At 53.8% G+C, this 15,184-nt stretch overlaps 5 protein-coding genes across 5 annotated transcripts; 1 reads left to right on the top strand and 4 right to left on the bottom strand.

The window, feature by feature from the left end:
* Positions 1–253: 253 nt before the first annotated feature.
* On the top strand, positions 254–1,066 carry N7482_005459 (class I SAM-dependent methyltransferase; the record flags this gene model as incomplete). Its single annotated transcript, XM_056687584.1, has 1 exon — positions 254–1,066. One exon carries the CDS (start codon positions 254–256, stop codon positions 1,064–1,066), a length of 813 nt encoding a protein of 270 aa, XP_056543139.1.
* A 289-nt stretch (positions 1,067–1,355) lies between these two features.
* On the bottom strand, positions 1,356–2,787 carry N7482_005458 (uncharacterized protein; the record flags this gene model as incomplete). Its single annotated transcript, XM_056687583.1, has 3 exons — positions 1,356–1,968; positions 2,025–2,250; positions 2,307–2,787. The coding sequence occupies 3 exons, from the start codon at positions 2,785–2,787 to the stop codon at positions 1,356–1,358; spliced, it is 1,320 nt and encodes a 439-aa protein (XP_056543138.1).
* A 611-nt stretch (positions 2,788–3,398) lies between these two features.
* Positions 3,399–6,186, bottom strand: N7482_005457 (GTPase-activating protein RGD2; the record flags this gene model as incomplete). Its single annotated transcript, XM_056687582.1, has 3 exons — positions 3,399–4,390; positions 4,448–5,885; positions 5,956–6,186. The coding sequence occupies 3 exons, from the start codon at positions 6,184–6,186 to the stop codon at positions 3,399–3,401; spliced, it is 2,661 nt and encodes an 886-aa protein (XP_056543137.1).
* Positions 6,187–7,719: 1,533 nt separating this feature from the next.
* On the bottom strand, positions 7,720–9,656 carry N7482_005456 (amino acid permease GAP1; the record flags this gene model as incomplete). Its single annotated transcript, XM_056687581.1, has 3 exons — positions 7,720–8,782; positions 8,870–9,287; positions 9,374–9,656. 3 exons carry the CDS (start codon positions 9,654–9,656, stop codon positions 7,720–7,722), a joined length of 1,764 nt encoding a protein of 587 aa, XP_056543136.1.
* A 4,875-nt stretch (positions 9,657–14,531) lies between these two features.
* N7482_005455 (RNA-binding protein LSM5) lies at positions 14,532–15,155 on the bottom strand (the record flags this gene model as incomplete). The annotated part of the gene is made up of 6 exons (XM_056687580.1): positions 14,532–14,567; positions 14,621–14,684; positions 14,836–14,863; positions 14,926–14,964; positions 15,022–15,078; positions 15,131–15,155. The coding sequence occupies 6 exons, from the start codon at positions 15,153–15,155 to the stop codon at positions 14,532–14,534; spliced, it is 249 nt and encodes an 82-aa protein (XP_056543135.1).
* Between the last annotated feature and the right edge of the window lie 29 nt (positions 15,156–15,184).

Genomic DNA, 15,184 nt, shown 5'->3' with positions numbered 1-15,184 from the left:
GTAAGATTGAATTTGGTATAGATGATTTTGAAAACGAGGCCCCTAATGAATCCTGTATATAGTTTCTCTGTTCGTACTCGGAATGCGTCGTGCGCTCGAAGGCTTGATAGCCATTAACGGCCCGGTTCCGGCCCGCTTTCGTTTCCACCTCGGTTTAGTCCCCAATAAATAAACGGTGATCGGACATCTAAGCAGATTTGCTCTATTCTCGAATTCGTCCTCTCCCCTACTCGCACACCTGGACATCCACAAAATGCCAAGCGACACCTACTCCTCCTCTATGCTGCAAACATATTCTGTCCGGACGGCAGCGAACACATCCGCCTATTTCGTCCCGAGAATCAAACCCGATATGAACATTCTCGACATTGGTTGCGGACCAGGCTCTATCACACTTGACTTGGCCGCACTGGTTCCCCAAGGGACTATTACCGGCATAGACTGCAGCATTACTGCGATCGACTCCGCCCAAAATCTCACTCAGAAACGACAAGTTAAAAACGCGTCCTTCAAAGTGGCCGATGTTCTGAATCTTCCCTTCGAAGACGAGACGTTCGACATTGTCTGTGCGCACCAAGTTTTAATTCATCTGCCGAACGAAACCCCTCGGGTTGGCGCTGTGGAAGGCTTGAAGGAAATGAGACGCGTTTGCAAGCCGGGAGGCTTAGTCTGTGCCAGAGAATGCGATTGGAGGAGCGCTGTCATTCATCCCCCGGTTCCCGAGGTACTGGAAGCCATGAAATTGGTGGAGGGTCTGACTGCTTTGAAGCGAACGTCGCCGTACGGCGGAATGGCTCGGTCGTGGGCTGAGTCTGCCGGGTTCAAAGCAGCAGATATCGAAGCTTCTGCGGCGGCGGTTTACTATACAAGTCCCGAGGAGGCCAGATGGTGGGGTGAGACCATGGCTCAACGTCTGGAACAAGGTTCTTCGCTTGACAAAGGAATCAAAGAAGGACTCATATCTCAAGACCAAAGAGATACGCTTCCTTTGGGTTGGAGAAAGTGGTCTGAACAATCTGATGCCCTCTTTTCCATGACAGATGTTCAAATCGTCTGTAAGAAATGACTTACGAGCGGGACGATCCTTCTGATTCCGGTCTTGTGCGACCAACTCCTGATCCTTGTCCTCCCTTATTTTGATCTAAATCGGCACGCATGAAGTGCTCATGGAGAATAGATCGAACAAATAAAAGGGATAGAGTGGAGCATGCTTTTTTAGATTACTGTAGTTGTTTGCGTAGGGCTATCCTACAGATATTGACTGGCCGCAAGGAACTTCGAAAGAACACATGGGCCCCACATAAGTACATATTCATGCCCATTTCGAAAAAAAACGGCGACTTGAAGGGAAACAGCTAAGGTACCGAAGAGCTCTCACCACCGGTTAATCTCTGATCCACACTAAATGCGTTCTCCAACATCATCTTGATGAGAGTCCAGGGCAAACGCTCTGCAATAGCGGATTGCAGCAAGAAGACAGTCCTCTGTTGAGTATCCGAATGCGTCGTCTTACTCTGATTTCGCGTGAAGAAAGCCCAGATTTCTTGATACAGAGCATCTGCCGTAACAATCTCTGACACAGAACCAGTCTTGCATGCCGACATACCAGCGACCAGAAACTGTCTCTTCGACATCCATAGGTGAGTCGCCATGCCGGTGGCCGCATCGTATACCAAGTGCTTCCAATCCACATCCTGCAGGTCCCAGCACATCATTTCCCATCCCAGTGGTGAGAGCTGACCGATGGAAGCCTTGGTCGCTCGAGTGGCGAATTCGTATTGAATACGGGAGATGAAGAACTCTCTGTCGGCTTTGTGGGCCGGTGACACTTGCAGGAAGGCTTTGCTGTACCCGCAGAGATCTCGAGGCATGTCTGGAGGGAAGCTTTTGGCTCGGATGGAGAGAAAGCGAGGGAAGCGTAAGGTAAAGCGGATGGGGAGAGTGCGGGCGAAGCCCCAGTCGACAAAACTATGAACTCGTAAGCTGCCAAAGGAGTAGCAGGAAGATAATCATGCAGAACACACCCTTTGACGTTGTAGTTGTTGTCAACGATAATATTCTGACTGGTCAGATATTCGTGCGAATGAGCGAAGGTCGAACTGCTGCACTTCCCCTCTGTCACTCTGCGCGCAAGCAAACGCAGCACCAGGCATGACAGCGGGTCAATCCCATCTAGTTGCCCTCTGATCGCGCCGATCATCTTGTAATCAATAAAGAACATCATGAAGGATTCGGCCGTCGTTCGTTGACCTGAGTGCCACATTAGCAAACAGCACCTTACAACAAATCAGACTTCTCACACATACCACTTTTCTGCGTGCAGACCACCAGATCGAACATGATCCTCGCAACTTGCGCCAGGATCTTTTGACGATTTTCACTCTCGGCAGGGAAGGTCTCGCTCCATTCCAGTTGCTTTCCATCGATCCAGGTGCAAACCATATACGGCCGGCCCAAGGGGTTGTCAAACGTGGTCGTGTAGTAAAGCACGCGCGGCGACCAGGCAAATTTGCATCTGGCAAGAAGGTTCAGAGTGTTGGCTTCCGCTTTCATCAGGGCGAGCATAGTTTGCAATGTGTCTCGCGAGTAGATGTCGATCGGCACCCGGACTGCAACCCTGGTCCCGTCGGGATACTGCACTGGGTAGATGGTGTAGTGATTTCCGATGTAGGGGAGAGGGCCCGCTTCAGCAGTGAATGACGGTATGGATCCATCTGCGCGGCAGGTAGCGGCCACTTCGAGGATCCTTTGGTTGTCGATGCCCGTAATGGATGCAGTGAATGCCATGCTGATATCGAGGAACCTAGAATGTGCTTTGTTGGTATCGATTTGAAGGGATGAAAGAGTGAACAAACGCGTCCAGATATTCAAGGATATCTGGGGTTGAAAGAGATACGCTGGGGCAAAAGTGAGAGGACGCGTAAACCGACTCTTACCAACTGGCAAGGCTACTTCAACAAAGTGAGCATACAGACTACCTCTTTAGGAAACGGGTGCCTGAAGTGGACATGGCATACTGCCTTTAAGGATCACATGGTAAACTGAGTGCTCTTAAAATTTGTACATAGACAGGAGAAAGAATCGAGTATACATACATGGCTACATAACCAAGAAGAAAAAATAAACACGCGGTGGCAAAAGAGGCATAGAAACATGAACGGGCAAAGAACCCAGGCAATAAGGGGGAATTGACGACTTGTGCACATGCAGATGACGCAAGGCGACGAAGGGGTATGAATTCATGCATGCCATGCGGACATGACGCTCGAGAAAAAGGAATATGAGAAAAACACAATAGTTAGAGAGGATATACCCAAAAGGTCATGCTGTGGCGTGTTTTCGGTCTATACAAGGACTTTCGGGATATCCATGAGAAAACGTCACGACGTAGCCAATTTTTAGTCATCCATAGGCTTGTCCTCCAGCGTCACGCCCTTAGGCTCGCTCTCGGCGATGCTGCTCCGCTTGCTATCCGACTCGGAGGCACCCACTGCAGCGCCGGTGGGGAAGCTGGAGATGCTGCCGAGACCGGGTTTGCGGGAATACCGGGCACCGGCGGAGCGAGGGATAGAGCTGCGCCTGTCGAACTCACTGGATGTGGGAGCAGGAGTCGGTGTCGGAGTCGGCGAGCCGTCCGAGCCAGACTCAGGCAGAGGAGGGCTTGAGGTGCCCGAGGAAACGCTGGCAGCTGCAGAGACCGGGGAGTCGGTGGAGGTGCCATTGGTGGTAGCCTCCACAGCTTGAGTGTTCACCATTGAAGAATGTTCAGCAGGAGCGGGGGAATCACTCTTGGGGGGGACATCCAGGCTGGCATGAGCCCGGACGGTGGTCCGCGGGCTGGTCACATTGATGGGGAACCGGGTCGACGCCGACGCACCACTGGAGCGATCACGACGGTGCCGCGCGCCAGGTGCAGGGCTGGTAGCCCGGCTACGGTTGACAATCGCGCGTTGACGAGCCTCCATGGCTGCCCGGCGGTTGCTCTCGTCTGTGCTGATGGCACGGGGACGGCTAGAGGTAGAAGAAATACCTAGGGCGCTCGACTGGCGCTTCAGCTCACCAAAGATAGCATCCTTGTGGGCGAACAAATCACGGATCAACCGGTAGCTGTGACGCTCATCCATCGTGAGACTGCTCTCGGTGCGAGGTCGAAGAACACAGGGAGACAGAATCTGCGCCAGGGTAGCAATGTATTGCTCGTCGGCTGAAGTCAAGTCAACCAGGCGTGTGAAATGGGTCATGACGGCGTCAAGCGTAGCAATGTTGACGAGACGGAGCTGTCCAAGCGTGCTCTGCAGGACCTTGATCCGTCCCTCTTCCGTGGTCTCGTGAGCGGTGGTCGAGTAAATCGTTTTGACGATTTCGTAGACTTGCGAAGAAACGAGGGAGTCTATGACAGTCAGTAAGCATGAAAATCGAGAGATGGACATCAGAAGTGAAAACAAACCTGGCAATTCAAGAAGGTACAATTTTAAAACGCTGGCAACAATGGGTATCTCAAACTTCGGGAGGACTTCGCGATAATCCACCTTGCTGTTATTCAAGGCGTTACGCAATTGGTGCGCCTGAGTAAGCGGGGGATTGTGAAGCCAGATGGCACGCCGGGCTTCGTCACCCTCGAGATCGGGGTATGTGTTGTCCAAATAAGTCAAAATGGTTGTGACCAAGATCGGCACACGCTTACGGTCAACGCGAGCCCTGGCTTCGAGATCGACACCGAAGTTTTGCTCTTCAACGGAGCCATAGTAGTTCTCGTATGCCTGCACGCGAGGAACAAAGCCACCAGTGCGGTAGTTTTCGAGGAGATATCGCAGGTCTCCTAGAGGCTGGATCGTCTCCTGGTACAGCATCATATTATCGACAGTACTTTGCAGGTTGGGAATGACATTGCTGATGGCACCAGAGAAGTCGAGCACCACAGCCTTGATGGCCTTGAGGCGATCAAGCTCGCATTGCTCCATGAAGCGCAAGTTGTCGATAACCTCCTCCTGGAGACGGCAGCGGATCTGGTCCAGTTTGCGGATGGCGGCCTTGTATCGCTCATCGGCCTCGTAAGCCTCTCTCCGCAGCTTCTCGGCGGGGCTCTCATTCGGATGAGGATTGTTGAGAGGATTCCAGCCAGCTAGCATTTCCTGGACTGACGAGATGGGGGACTCAGCAACACTGCCGTCTTCGCTGGAGGCCACCGAAGTAACGCGCATCAGAGGCTTCTTTTTCTCCGGGATTCCGGTGATTTGGAACACCTTGGGGCGCCACTGATAATGCATCTTCGAGCTGTTGGCGAAGGTGTTGCCCATGTTTCCAATCAAGCGGAGGAATCCATTGTCCGCTAGATCTTGGCCAATCCTCTCCGCCTGGGCGAGGGTGGTCGCATTCATGTTATTCTGGATATACTCCACAATCTCTGCACCAGAGGAGGTGTTCTGATAGGTACCGATGATAGCAACCTTCGCATCACCGAGCCTAATATTGTCTAGCATGTGAAGCAGGAGCCTCTTGATCTCCTCTGGAGGGTAGATTCGATCTCCGATCTCATACGGATCCTCCTCGGGCTCTTCCTCGGGAGTTGGAAGAACAATTTTGGGCGTGGGTTTGAGTTTCGGGCTGTTATCAGGATCTTGGAAGGCGAGTTTGTTCTCCTCTTCCAAATCTTCGACCACACGACACTTGTTGAAGTATTGGCTGCGCAGCTTTTTGACCAGGTCGACCTGCTTGGTGTGCTCCTTAATCCGCGACTGGAGGTTATCGTGGGAGGTCTGGACACGGTATTCGTGTTGGTCGCTCCAGCGTCGGAAGGGAGCCACAACGAGTTCTCGGATGTTGCTGGCGATTTTCTGGTGGTTGCGGGCGGCCTCGATCATCTCTGTGCGAACACCTTCGTATGCCTGTAGAAATAGGCGAAATGCAACGTCAGCGTGGTCCTGGATCTAGCTGACTGCTCAGCGGCAAACCTACCTTCCTAACACTCGCACCGTCATCCTTGCCGAAACCCGCGGCAGACATCCGGTCGACACTCGGCGCAATATCGCCCATGCGGAATCCATACTGCTCCTCCGCATCTGCCCGCATAGAAGCGATGGTCAGGATCTGCCTGTTCTCCACGACTCCCTGCTGCAACTTCCCGTACAGCACCCCGAGGCCCGTGGCATAGTCAGGAGTCCAGAATGAATCCGAGAAACCAGGCATTGTGACGGCAACCGACGGGCAAGCGATTGGGCGTCAATCAGAGAAATGCAGGTACCAGGGCCTAGAGCTCGGTTTCAGGCGAGAAGTGAAAGGTGGACGATCGCTAAATCTCGATGCAGGAACCGATGCAAATTGGGAAACTGATTGAGATGGCGCAGCTCTCACCGAACCGATGAGTCTCTGTCAAGTCCAGAGCTGAGCCTTGACCGAACGGGGAAAACCAGCACCGAACAATCAGCCGGCTATGTAAAGACAACAAACTCGGTCTGAGGCTCAATCTCAACACTGAGTGGCGTGGCGCATGAAGCGGAGGGTCAGATCGTCAGAGCGAGCGTGCCTGGAGCGTGTGGAGGGTGCGCCCCGGGGAATGCGAGAGGTGCGCGGCAGGTAAGCGCCAAGCTGCAGGCTACGGCGAGACAAGGACGGAGAAAATGAGCGGAAGCAAGCCGGTCGGGCGGCGATTGAGCAATGCAGATGCCGAAAAAAGTCACGCCGAGCCGTGCAGATAGAGAGGGAGCGCAGGAAAAGGGGTGGGTGAAGGAGATGCCTAATGATGTTGATGGATTTCCATCGCCGCAGCGTTCGTCAGGTGGCTTGGTAATTTTACAGGGCGGCAGGTACAGTACAACTGAGTACAGTCCGGCTACGCCTTCCAGTACCTTGGGTCCACCACATTATGTGTTACTATTTTTAACCACATGTGAAAATCTTTGGGAGCCGTTGAGCCGGTTGGAGAATAAGATTACGCCGCCCTGAGCTAAAAATGAAGCAAAAATAAACCGTTTAAGAGGATGTTCGATGCGTCGGGCTCAGGACAATTGGATATACAGCTGTCTAGGTCCAAGTCATACATGTGATACGCTGTCTCAGGTCGAACACTTGCCTTCCTCGGGACGAAGGTTGTGTAATTTGTGTAATCCCGTTACGAGTCCCAAGTGCAAACATGCCAAGTCTGGAGATTCGACAGTTTTAGCGACGTAAGGCTACGTAAGAGCACATTCCAGAAGTATATCTTCTTTGTTTGAGAAATAGATTCCTCCAGGGTCTGATGTCAAGAATTCAGCCCATGAACAATGATGTCAACAAGTGCACTCCTCAAGAATCAATCCAAGTAAGCTTCTTCTTTGTCTCCGTCACCTCGGCTCTCTCTTCAGACGAACTAGCCAGGTCGAAGGATATATGCAGTAAGCCACAAATTTGAATGCATCGTACCCTCAGAGATCAAACTGAAGAAGACTTGTCTAAAATACATGTGGGAAACGGAGTGGGTTGAGTCACAATATACCAGGACAATACAAAGTGAGACATTGTCTTTTACAATCCCGAGCAGGGCAGGATCTACAGAATCTGGTAGAAAACGGGGCGGAGAGAGAACAAAAGGTTTCTTGATTATGGTTTTCATGATCATCAGCATAGGTGAGAGTCATTAAGACATCCGAAGTAAGAGATAGAAAGTAAAGGTATACATAGCCGCCGGAATAATTTCACAGAATTATTCCCAGCGCAAAAGACGGAAAGCTCGGCTTTAGCTTCCTAGCAGAAGAGCTTATAGAACTTCTTCCACTTAGGCCACTCAGCCTGCTCCGCTCTCTCCTGTAGAATCAGATCTGTGATATCCAGGTCCCGGCGACCAGTGTCGAGGTCCACTTCATGAGACCGGACAAACTTAGTACGGTAGTAGAACTTGTAAGGGAGATAGAACGCAAGCACGACAGGAGCGGCGAGGTAGCTCGAGAAGAAAGAATACACCAGCTCCGAGGTAGTCTTCTCCTCGTAGCCCACAGGAGCGAAGCCAACCCAGAACTGGGCGATCAGCACCAGACCGTTGAAGATGAACCCGATCCACGAGCCAATGACGCCGGGCTGGGATCGGAAGGCCAGCTCGTCCAGGCTGTGGCCCTGGATCTTCCAGGCACGGCGGAAACGGATGTGCGCAAAGCAGACGGATCCCCAGGTGAAGATAGATGACAGACCGGAGATAGCCATCATCCAGCTGAAGGCGGTAGTCTGCTTATCCGAGGCAGCCAGGAAGCAGAGAAGGCCGAGGGCGGAGGCGACGCAGATCGACCAGAGAGGGCGACCCTTACGATCGATGTAGGCCAGGAATCGGGGGGCCTGGCCCTGCTCGGCGAGGGCAGCCAGGGTGCGAGAGGAACCGTAGACGGAGGAGTTACCGACGGACAGCACAGCAATCATGATAACGACGTTCATGACGGAGGGAAGGCCCGTGATACCGGCGTTTTCGATGGCGATGACGAAAGGAGAGGCGTGGGCGTCGGCCGACGAGCTTCCGTTTACAAGGCGCTCGGTGTTGTAGGGGACAAGGAGTCCAACCAGCGTGAGGCAGACGACGTAGAAGAGAGCAATACGCCAGAAGACCTGCTTGATTGCAGTGGGAAGCGACTTGCGGGGGTTGGCAGTTTCAGCAGCTGCCAGACCAACCAGCTCGGTACCAGCGAAGGCGAAGGCAGCATTGACGAACACACTGCAGAGACCCTTGAAACCATTGTGGAAGGCACCAGGATCGTGCCAGTACTTGCCGCCGATATAGCCTCCATTAGGACCACCACCGCAGTTAAGGACAATACCGAGAATACTAGTCACAAGTTAGCAATGGGTCCCCGAGACGAACGAAGCCGGTGATCACAATCACACAGCCAATGGCAAAGGGAATGGAGCATACATGAATCCAATGACGGCAACAACCTTGATGGCTGAGAACACGAATTCGGCCTCACCGTAGCCTCGGACACCAAACATGTTGATGGAGACGATCAGCACCCAGAATATGGCTACCCAGGCTGCGTTCGAAATACCCGGACTCCAATAGTCTATCGTGATGGATGCGGCGACGATTTCCAAAGGCAAGACAATGAGCCACTGCAGAGCATAATTCCAACCCATAGCAAAACCCCAAGCCGGATCCACGAAACGGGTTGAGTAATGCGAGAAAGAACCAGCGACGGGGAACAAAACAGCCATCTCGCCCAGCGCGTGGACGGTGCAGTACAGCATGATACCAATAAGGACGTAGGCAATAATGACGGAGGCCGGGCCACCGGTAGCAAGGACACTGCCAGATCCCACGAACAGACCAGTACCTAGAGAGCGCGTGCATTAGCAAGCTATAGCCTACGCGAGAGACGTTTCATATTCGAGCTTGAGATCTCAGGTGAGGTTTCCGTACCGATCGAACCGCCAATGGCGATCATCTGCAGGTGACGACCCTTCAGGCGGCGCTGGAGCGGCGAGTGCGCGGTGTTATGTGCAGCCTGCTCGGCATCAAATCCAGAACCGTCAGCGCCTGCTGTACGGCCAGCGGTGACATGCGCATTTGGATCCCGCTTGAAGCTATCTATGATCCGTTGGCCCAGACTGCCCTTGGTGGGCTCTGAGACGCCGTAGGCCGGCAGCTGCTCGCCCGTCGCCTGAGCCAGCTTGGGCTCAGACCCGTATTTCTTCTCATCCATGATTGCGACCAGGTCTTCTTTCACGGTGTCGTAGGTTCAGTAGGATCGTGGCGTGGGAGCAGGTGGAGGGCGGATGGAGGAGAGGAAGTGTGAGGGGGTGGAGACAGGGAGTGAGAGAAAGTAGAGGAGAATCAAGACGTTTCACAGCACAGGAAACTTCCAGCTCAAGTGGAGCAGAGATGAGTTCCACCGGGGACTCTACTCGAGACAAAAGGGAGGGAAAAAGGAAACGGCCGAGTCTAGCGGGACTAGAATAGAAGAGGGTAGGGCAATTGGGGGTAGGCGGATTGTTTAAATATGGACCAGAAGCAGACAGCCGTGAATAACCATTAGGTGATTGTCATATTCATCATCTCTTCAGGGCCAAGCGGTCGGAAGAGGACTAATCGCGGTCTATCCTGGCTTCATGGCCAAGGTAAAATGGCGCCAGTAACCAATTAAAGAGACCGCTGATACGGCCTGGGCAAGGTGCGCTTAGACCGCTAGCAGTTCGGGTCGCCGTGGAGGATGCAGGCGGTTTAGTGTACTTTGGCTGCGAGAATTTCATTATTTTATTTAATTACATTTATCTCTTTGGATTCTTTCACAATGGCAGATTTGGTTAGGCCGGCAGGTTAGTGGAGGGGTAGGTAGGTTCCTGGTTGGCTCTAACTTAGTTCTGTTAGTTCCCCAGCGCCCGATCACCTTGGCAGGCTGGAGTAGCATGTTGCCCCGAGAGCTGCTACCGCAGCAGAGGGGGAGGCAAATTAGCGCCTCTTTTATGTTTTTGCCTTTGTCTTGCAGCGCCAGAGGTACCGAGGACCAAGTCCGTACGTTCTCAGCCTTTGCAACCTCGGGGTTGGCCGACTTGGCCGCAAACGGTCCGACTGCCAAGTACATGCGTTCTCCTTCCAGATCCTGCGGAGTATGTAGTATCTTGGCTAGTCCCGCATGCCATATGTAGGTCGTCATCGATAACGATTATGATAATGCTAACTCCGTAATGATAATGCTAATGAGAACTTATGGGCCCCCTTGGGAGATAAGCTGATGAGGAAGCGCTGACTAAAACATTCTTCCCCAGGCAGCTTCCACTCCCCATGGTCCTCCGTCCTACGGAGTACACGGAGCTGGACTTGCTAACGTGTTTCACGGGCTCGGTGGGGACCCTTTTCACGCGCAAAGCCACGCAAGTGATCACTTGCGGGATTTAGCCTGTCAGAATGGGGACGATCACATCCTCCGCTCCACCCCACTCGGCTTCCTGGCTCCCTCCTCTGCGGACTCTTTTGTCGTCGCTCGCTTCGTGCTTGTTGCTTGTTGCGTGTTTCTTGTTCCTGTTTTGCTTATCCTCCGTTCCGTGGCACAAACTGGCGTTGTCTGGTATGGTGTGACTCTACGCCGGACAAAAAGGAGGGAGAGCCAAGCTTCTGGGCCACGCCCACCACCAACCACTAGCCATTCAACAAGCCGACAACCACGGCAGGATCGAGCCCCACTAACCCCCATCCGTCCGCTCTCCGCATTTCCACGCGATAGCCGTGGCCCAATCAGCATCCCCCAAGAGCTTCGCTCACGATAGGAAGCCATCCGCGAAAGGGGGCCGAAACCCTTCTGACACTGGAATCCCCCCGATCCGTTTGTAGGAGATGGCGATCTGCTGAACGCCTGCCGCCACCGATACTATTCAACCCCTACCCCAAACCCCAGAACGCCTCCCGACCAGGGCTTGCACCTGCAAGACACGGATTCGTGGCTTGCCGGGCCTTTGAGGGACGGGACGCCACCTCAGCCCTCCGGGTGCCCCTTGCCTATGGGAAGGCTTCCCGACGGGGTCTGTGGCCTACGGCCAACTTCGACCATATTACCCTGGGAGCACCCGGGATGGCTTTGCGGCGAACCTGGGGCACCCGACTAGACGGAGACCCACTCAGGCAGGCTCAAGACACACGAGTCCTGGTCCTGTGCACAACGCGATGATGGGAACGGAGGGATGGCTTGGGCTTGGACTTGGGCTTGGGCCTGGGCTTAGGCTTCCAGGTGGTTCCCTCGCCCTGGTTCGCCGTGCTCAGCTGCGCGCAGACTGGACAAGGCTTTCTCAGCCCGAGGCAATTCTACGCTAATGGAACCATGAAAACCCCCTCTTTGGCCCCGGCTGCTGACCCTGATTTGCCTGGGCGCTCGTGTGGCTCGTGGCGGTCTGCCACGATATGCATGGAAGCACGGGAGAAACTCCACTGCTCGACCAGGGGGAGGCGGCATGGCACTCGTCCTCCATGCGAGGAGCAAAGGCAAATGCATGACGCAGTGCGGCGTGCAGAGTCCGTGATCGTTCGATTGCGCGGTTGGGCAAGGGGCCCTACTCGAAGACGCAACCCGTAATGGATAGTTCATTTCGTCGGCCTCTCCTGGCCATCCACCATGGGACGAGGGCGGGTTGACCCATTGGACCCATTGACGCTGTTGGTGGTGGCAGGCCGGGGACCAGCCCCTCGCATCTCGCCGCCAAGGGCCTCTCCCGCCTGGGTTTATGCCCAGCCTTGGTGCGTAAGATAGATTGGTAATATTGTGATGGGAGGCCTGGCGCCGAGATCCCAAAACAGCAGGGCCCCGATCGTACGATTTTTCCAAACTTTCTCGAACGCTTGCGGGAGAGGCTCTGGCGCTATTCAACGGGCCGACCGTCGCCGGTGCTGGCCATGAGTGGATTCCAGACTTTTTTAACAGTCTGCAGGATGGAAGCCCAAATCCTTTGAGAATCCTTCAATCCGGCGTTGGACCTTCTAGAAGCCGCAATCCAAGACCTATTCCCCGAAGGAATATGCTGCACAAGAACCACGCACTACCAGCCCCCGAAGAGTGCACATGAGGATTCTCTCGCTGCTCCAGACCGCAAGGCTTGGCTTTGATCCCGGTCACTACGGCCGTCACGGATGCTGATGGCGTTCAGCACGGCTTGTGAATGGCTGTGCTCGGCTCCCCCGATAGCCACGGTAGCATCGGGCTAGGGTTGGCGTGTTCGTGATTCCGAGCCTGCGCATCGCCTTTCTGAATGGGAACGCCGGTGCTGCATGAAGCTTGGCGGGGTTTCGGCTCGTGGCCGGATTTGCAGCAGGGTGGAAAAATCGTAGCATGGCAGCACATGGCCGTAAGTTTCAGAGGCCCCTGGATGCACGCTGTCAGGAGGTGAGACGATTTGGAACGGTCCTACTTTACAAGATGTATAGTCTTCCGCATGGACACTTTCGTTCTGTCCGTATTCATTATTCTTGACTGCTAGCTAAAAGTACTCCATAGTCTAGTCGTATACAGTAGCCTAGGTGTACTCGGTGTTAGTGCCGATATTCCCTCTTTCCCGTGACAGCCTCCAGGCCACGCAGGCCGACCGCAACCACAAGCGCTCTTTCAACCCCGACCTCTCCCTAACACACAAACCACCGAATCACGCAAGGCAGTCTGTCTGGGCCCCTCTCCAGGCGACATCCCAGCCGGCACCCCCGTCGAAGCTTCCTAGCTCGGTTGCTTTAGAGTTGTCCCACCAGCTGACCAGGTGATTTGGGTTCCCCATGTTCAATGCGGGGGAATGCGAAGCTGTTAGGTAACAGGTTCCACAACGCACCACGGGGGTCAGTCCGGGGTAAGAGCTAGCACCGCGACGCGGGCTATGTAGCAAATTATATTGAATCATGACGCAGACCTACCATCTAACCGCGGCTTGATCATTGGTTCATGTGCATTTGCCTGGGTGGTCGTGGCTTCGGGGATATGGTGGATGCCCGCACGACTGACGGGCCATTCAATTCCCCGACGCAGTCTGCTTCCAACGGGATAGGGTCTGAAAGCGCGATTGACGGAAAGTCTACCCCGAGTTCTGCCGCAGAAACGCAGCCCGAAGGTTGAGGAGACTGGATTTCCACAGCCGATCTTTATGTACATCTCCAGACACAAATCTCGCAAAGTTCAATTTTCCGAGCCCATCGGTCATGTTGCCAAGCACCGAGACGATCGCGGCCCTTGCGCTGGAGCACATCTGCATACGTGATCCGGCATGACTTCATACCGGATAGGCGCATGGGGAGCGGCTCACTTTCAGACGTTGCGGACGGAGTACAGCCTCCAGGATCTAGGGCCAGACCTAGACTCACATTCTCTGGGAATCAGCACCGTGGGCCGGGAAAATAATCTACGCCAAAATCCACGGTAGTCCCTCTCCCCAACTTGGTGCTTGGCTTCGTACCCACTCTGTCTATCTCGTTGGATCATTTGTGAGAACTCTACGCTCTAGCCTGCAACACCGCGAAACACCCGGTCATAGATTGTAAATGACCGACTGTAGCCGGGATTACGCGGGCTGGCAGTGCGCGGCTCACCTTGTGAGGTGGCGCCTGCTTTGCATTTGCGATAAAGCTAGCGCGTACCGGGCGTAGCTTGGGGATAGGCATTGATTGGAAGGAGCTATGTGCCTGCAGGTTGGAAGTTCAGTCTAGAAGCATTGGCGAACTCTAGGACGTCGGACACCTTTCTGCCGACGAGGTTGGCTAGAGAGGGCAGGCTGGTTGAGGGCTAAAGGGCGCACTTGGCGACTTGATCTGGGTACCCGGTCTCCTCGTCGGACTGGGCGAAAACCGTCTCTCCAGACAGAATTGAACCAATGAACGCACTTCTTAAAATTCAGTGCGCTTCTTTCTATCCTCCACAATCTTCACTTTCAATTGAGTATGATAGAGGGTGTGCGGGAGTCGTGGGACCAATGGAGAGAAAAGAGGTAGATGATGTCCCCAATGTCAGTGGGGTTGATTCATTCTATTGGGCGGTTTCTCATGTCATTGCATCCGGTATCATTAACACACAAACAGTTTCTTTTCTTTCGTTATACTGCAATTAGTCCGGGCCAGCTCATGCGCTACCAGGGCCCTCTCCACCAGGGATCAACTGCGCGAAAGGGTTAGAGACGAGAAAGAAACGGAGCAGATAGCGGAACTTACCATGCAGACGTTGTTGCCATTCAGCAGAAGCTTGGGTAGCTTGATCTGAGCACCGGTGTAGTCGCTGAAAATGGTTTAGTCTAACGCAAAACTGAGGGGATGGGGCGAATATCAAGGACGGAGTGATAAACATAGCTGCTTGTGGCGGCCCGGACACAGGGGTCTCCGACAATCATACCACTCCGAGGGAGATGGGGCATAGAGACAAGACTCACAATTCAGTCACATCCTCCAGGACCATGTCTAAAGCCACAATTAGCATCTTGTAACACGGAGATCGCCGGGCAAAAAAAAGGGATACTCACTGACATAGTCGTCAAACCCGAGCAGGGTTCCGGAGAACTCTGCCAGCCCACGTTAGCACAACAGGTAGCTTTCATGTATTCAGGAACGGAGCTTACCCTTGTCGCCCTTCATGACAACCCATATCCGGGAACCGACACACTTGTCGATAAGCTCTATTGAAGGGTTAGCGGGGTCGCATGGTGCGCGGGGTCTTCGCGGACACACCAAGGGGAAGAAGCTGGGAGGCCATAGTATTTGGTATGTCAGGAACCTAGAAGT

This window comes from Penicillium canariense (genome assembly GCF_028826845.1).
Source record: "Penicillium canariense strain IBT 26290 chromosome Unknown utg000003l_segment0_segment0, whole genome shotgun sequence".
Taxonomy (NCBI): Eukaryota; Fungi; Ascomycota; class Eurotiomycetes; order Eurotiales; family Aspergillaceae; genus Penicillium; species Penicillium canariense.
The sequence above is the reverse complement of the archived record's forward strand: the minus strand, read 5'-3'. Positions and strand labels throughout refer to the sequence as shown.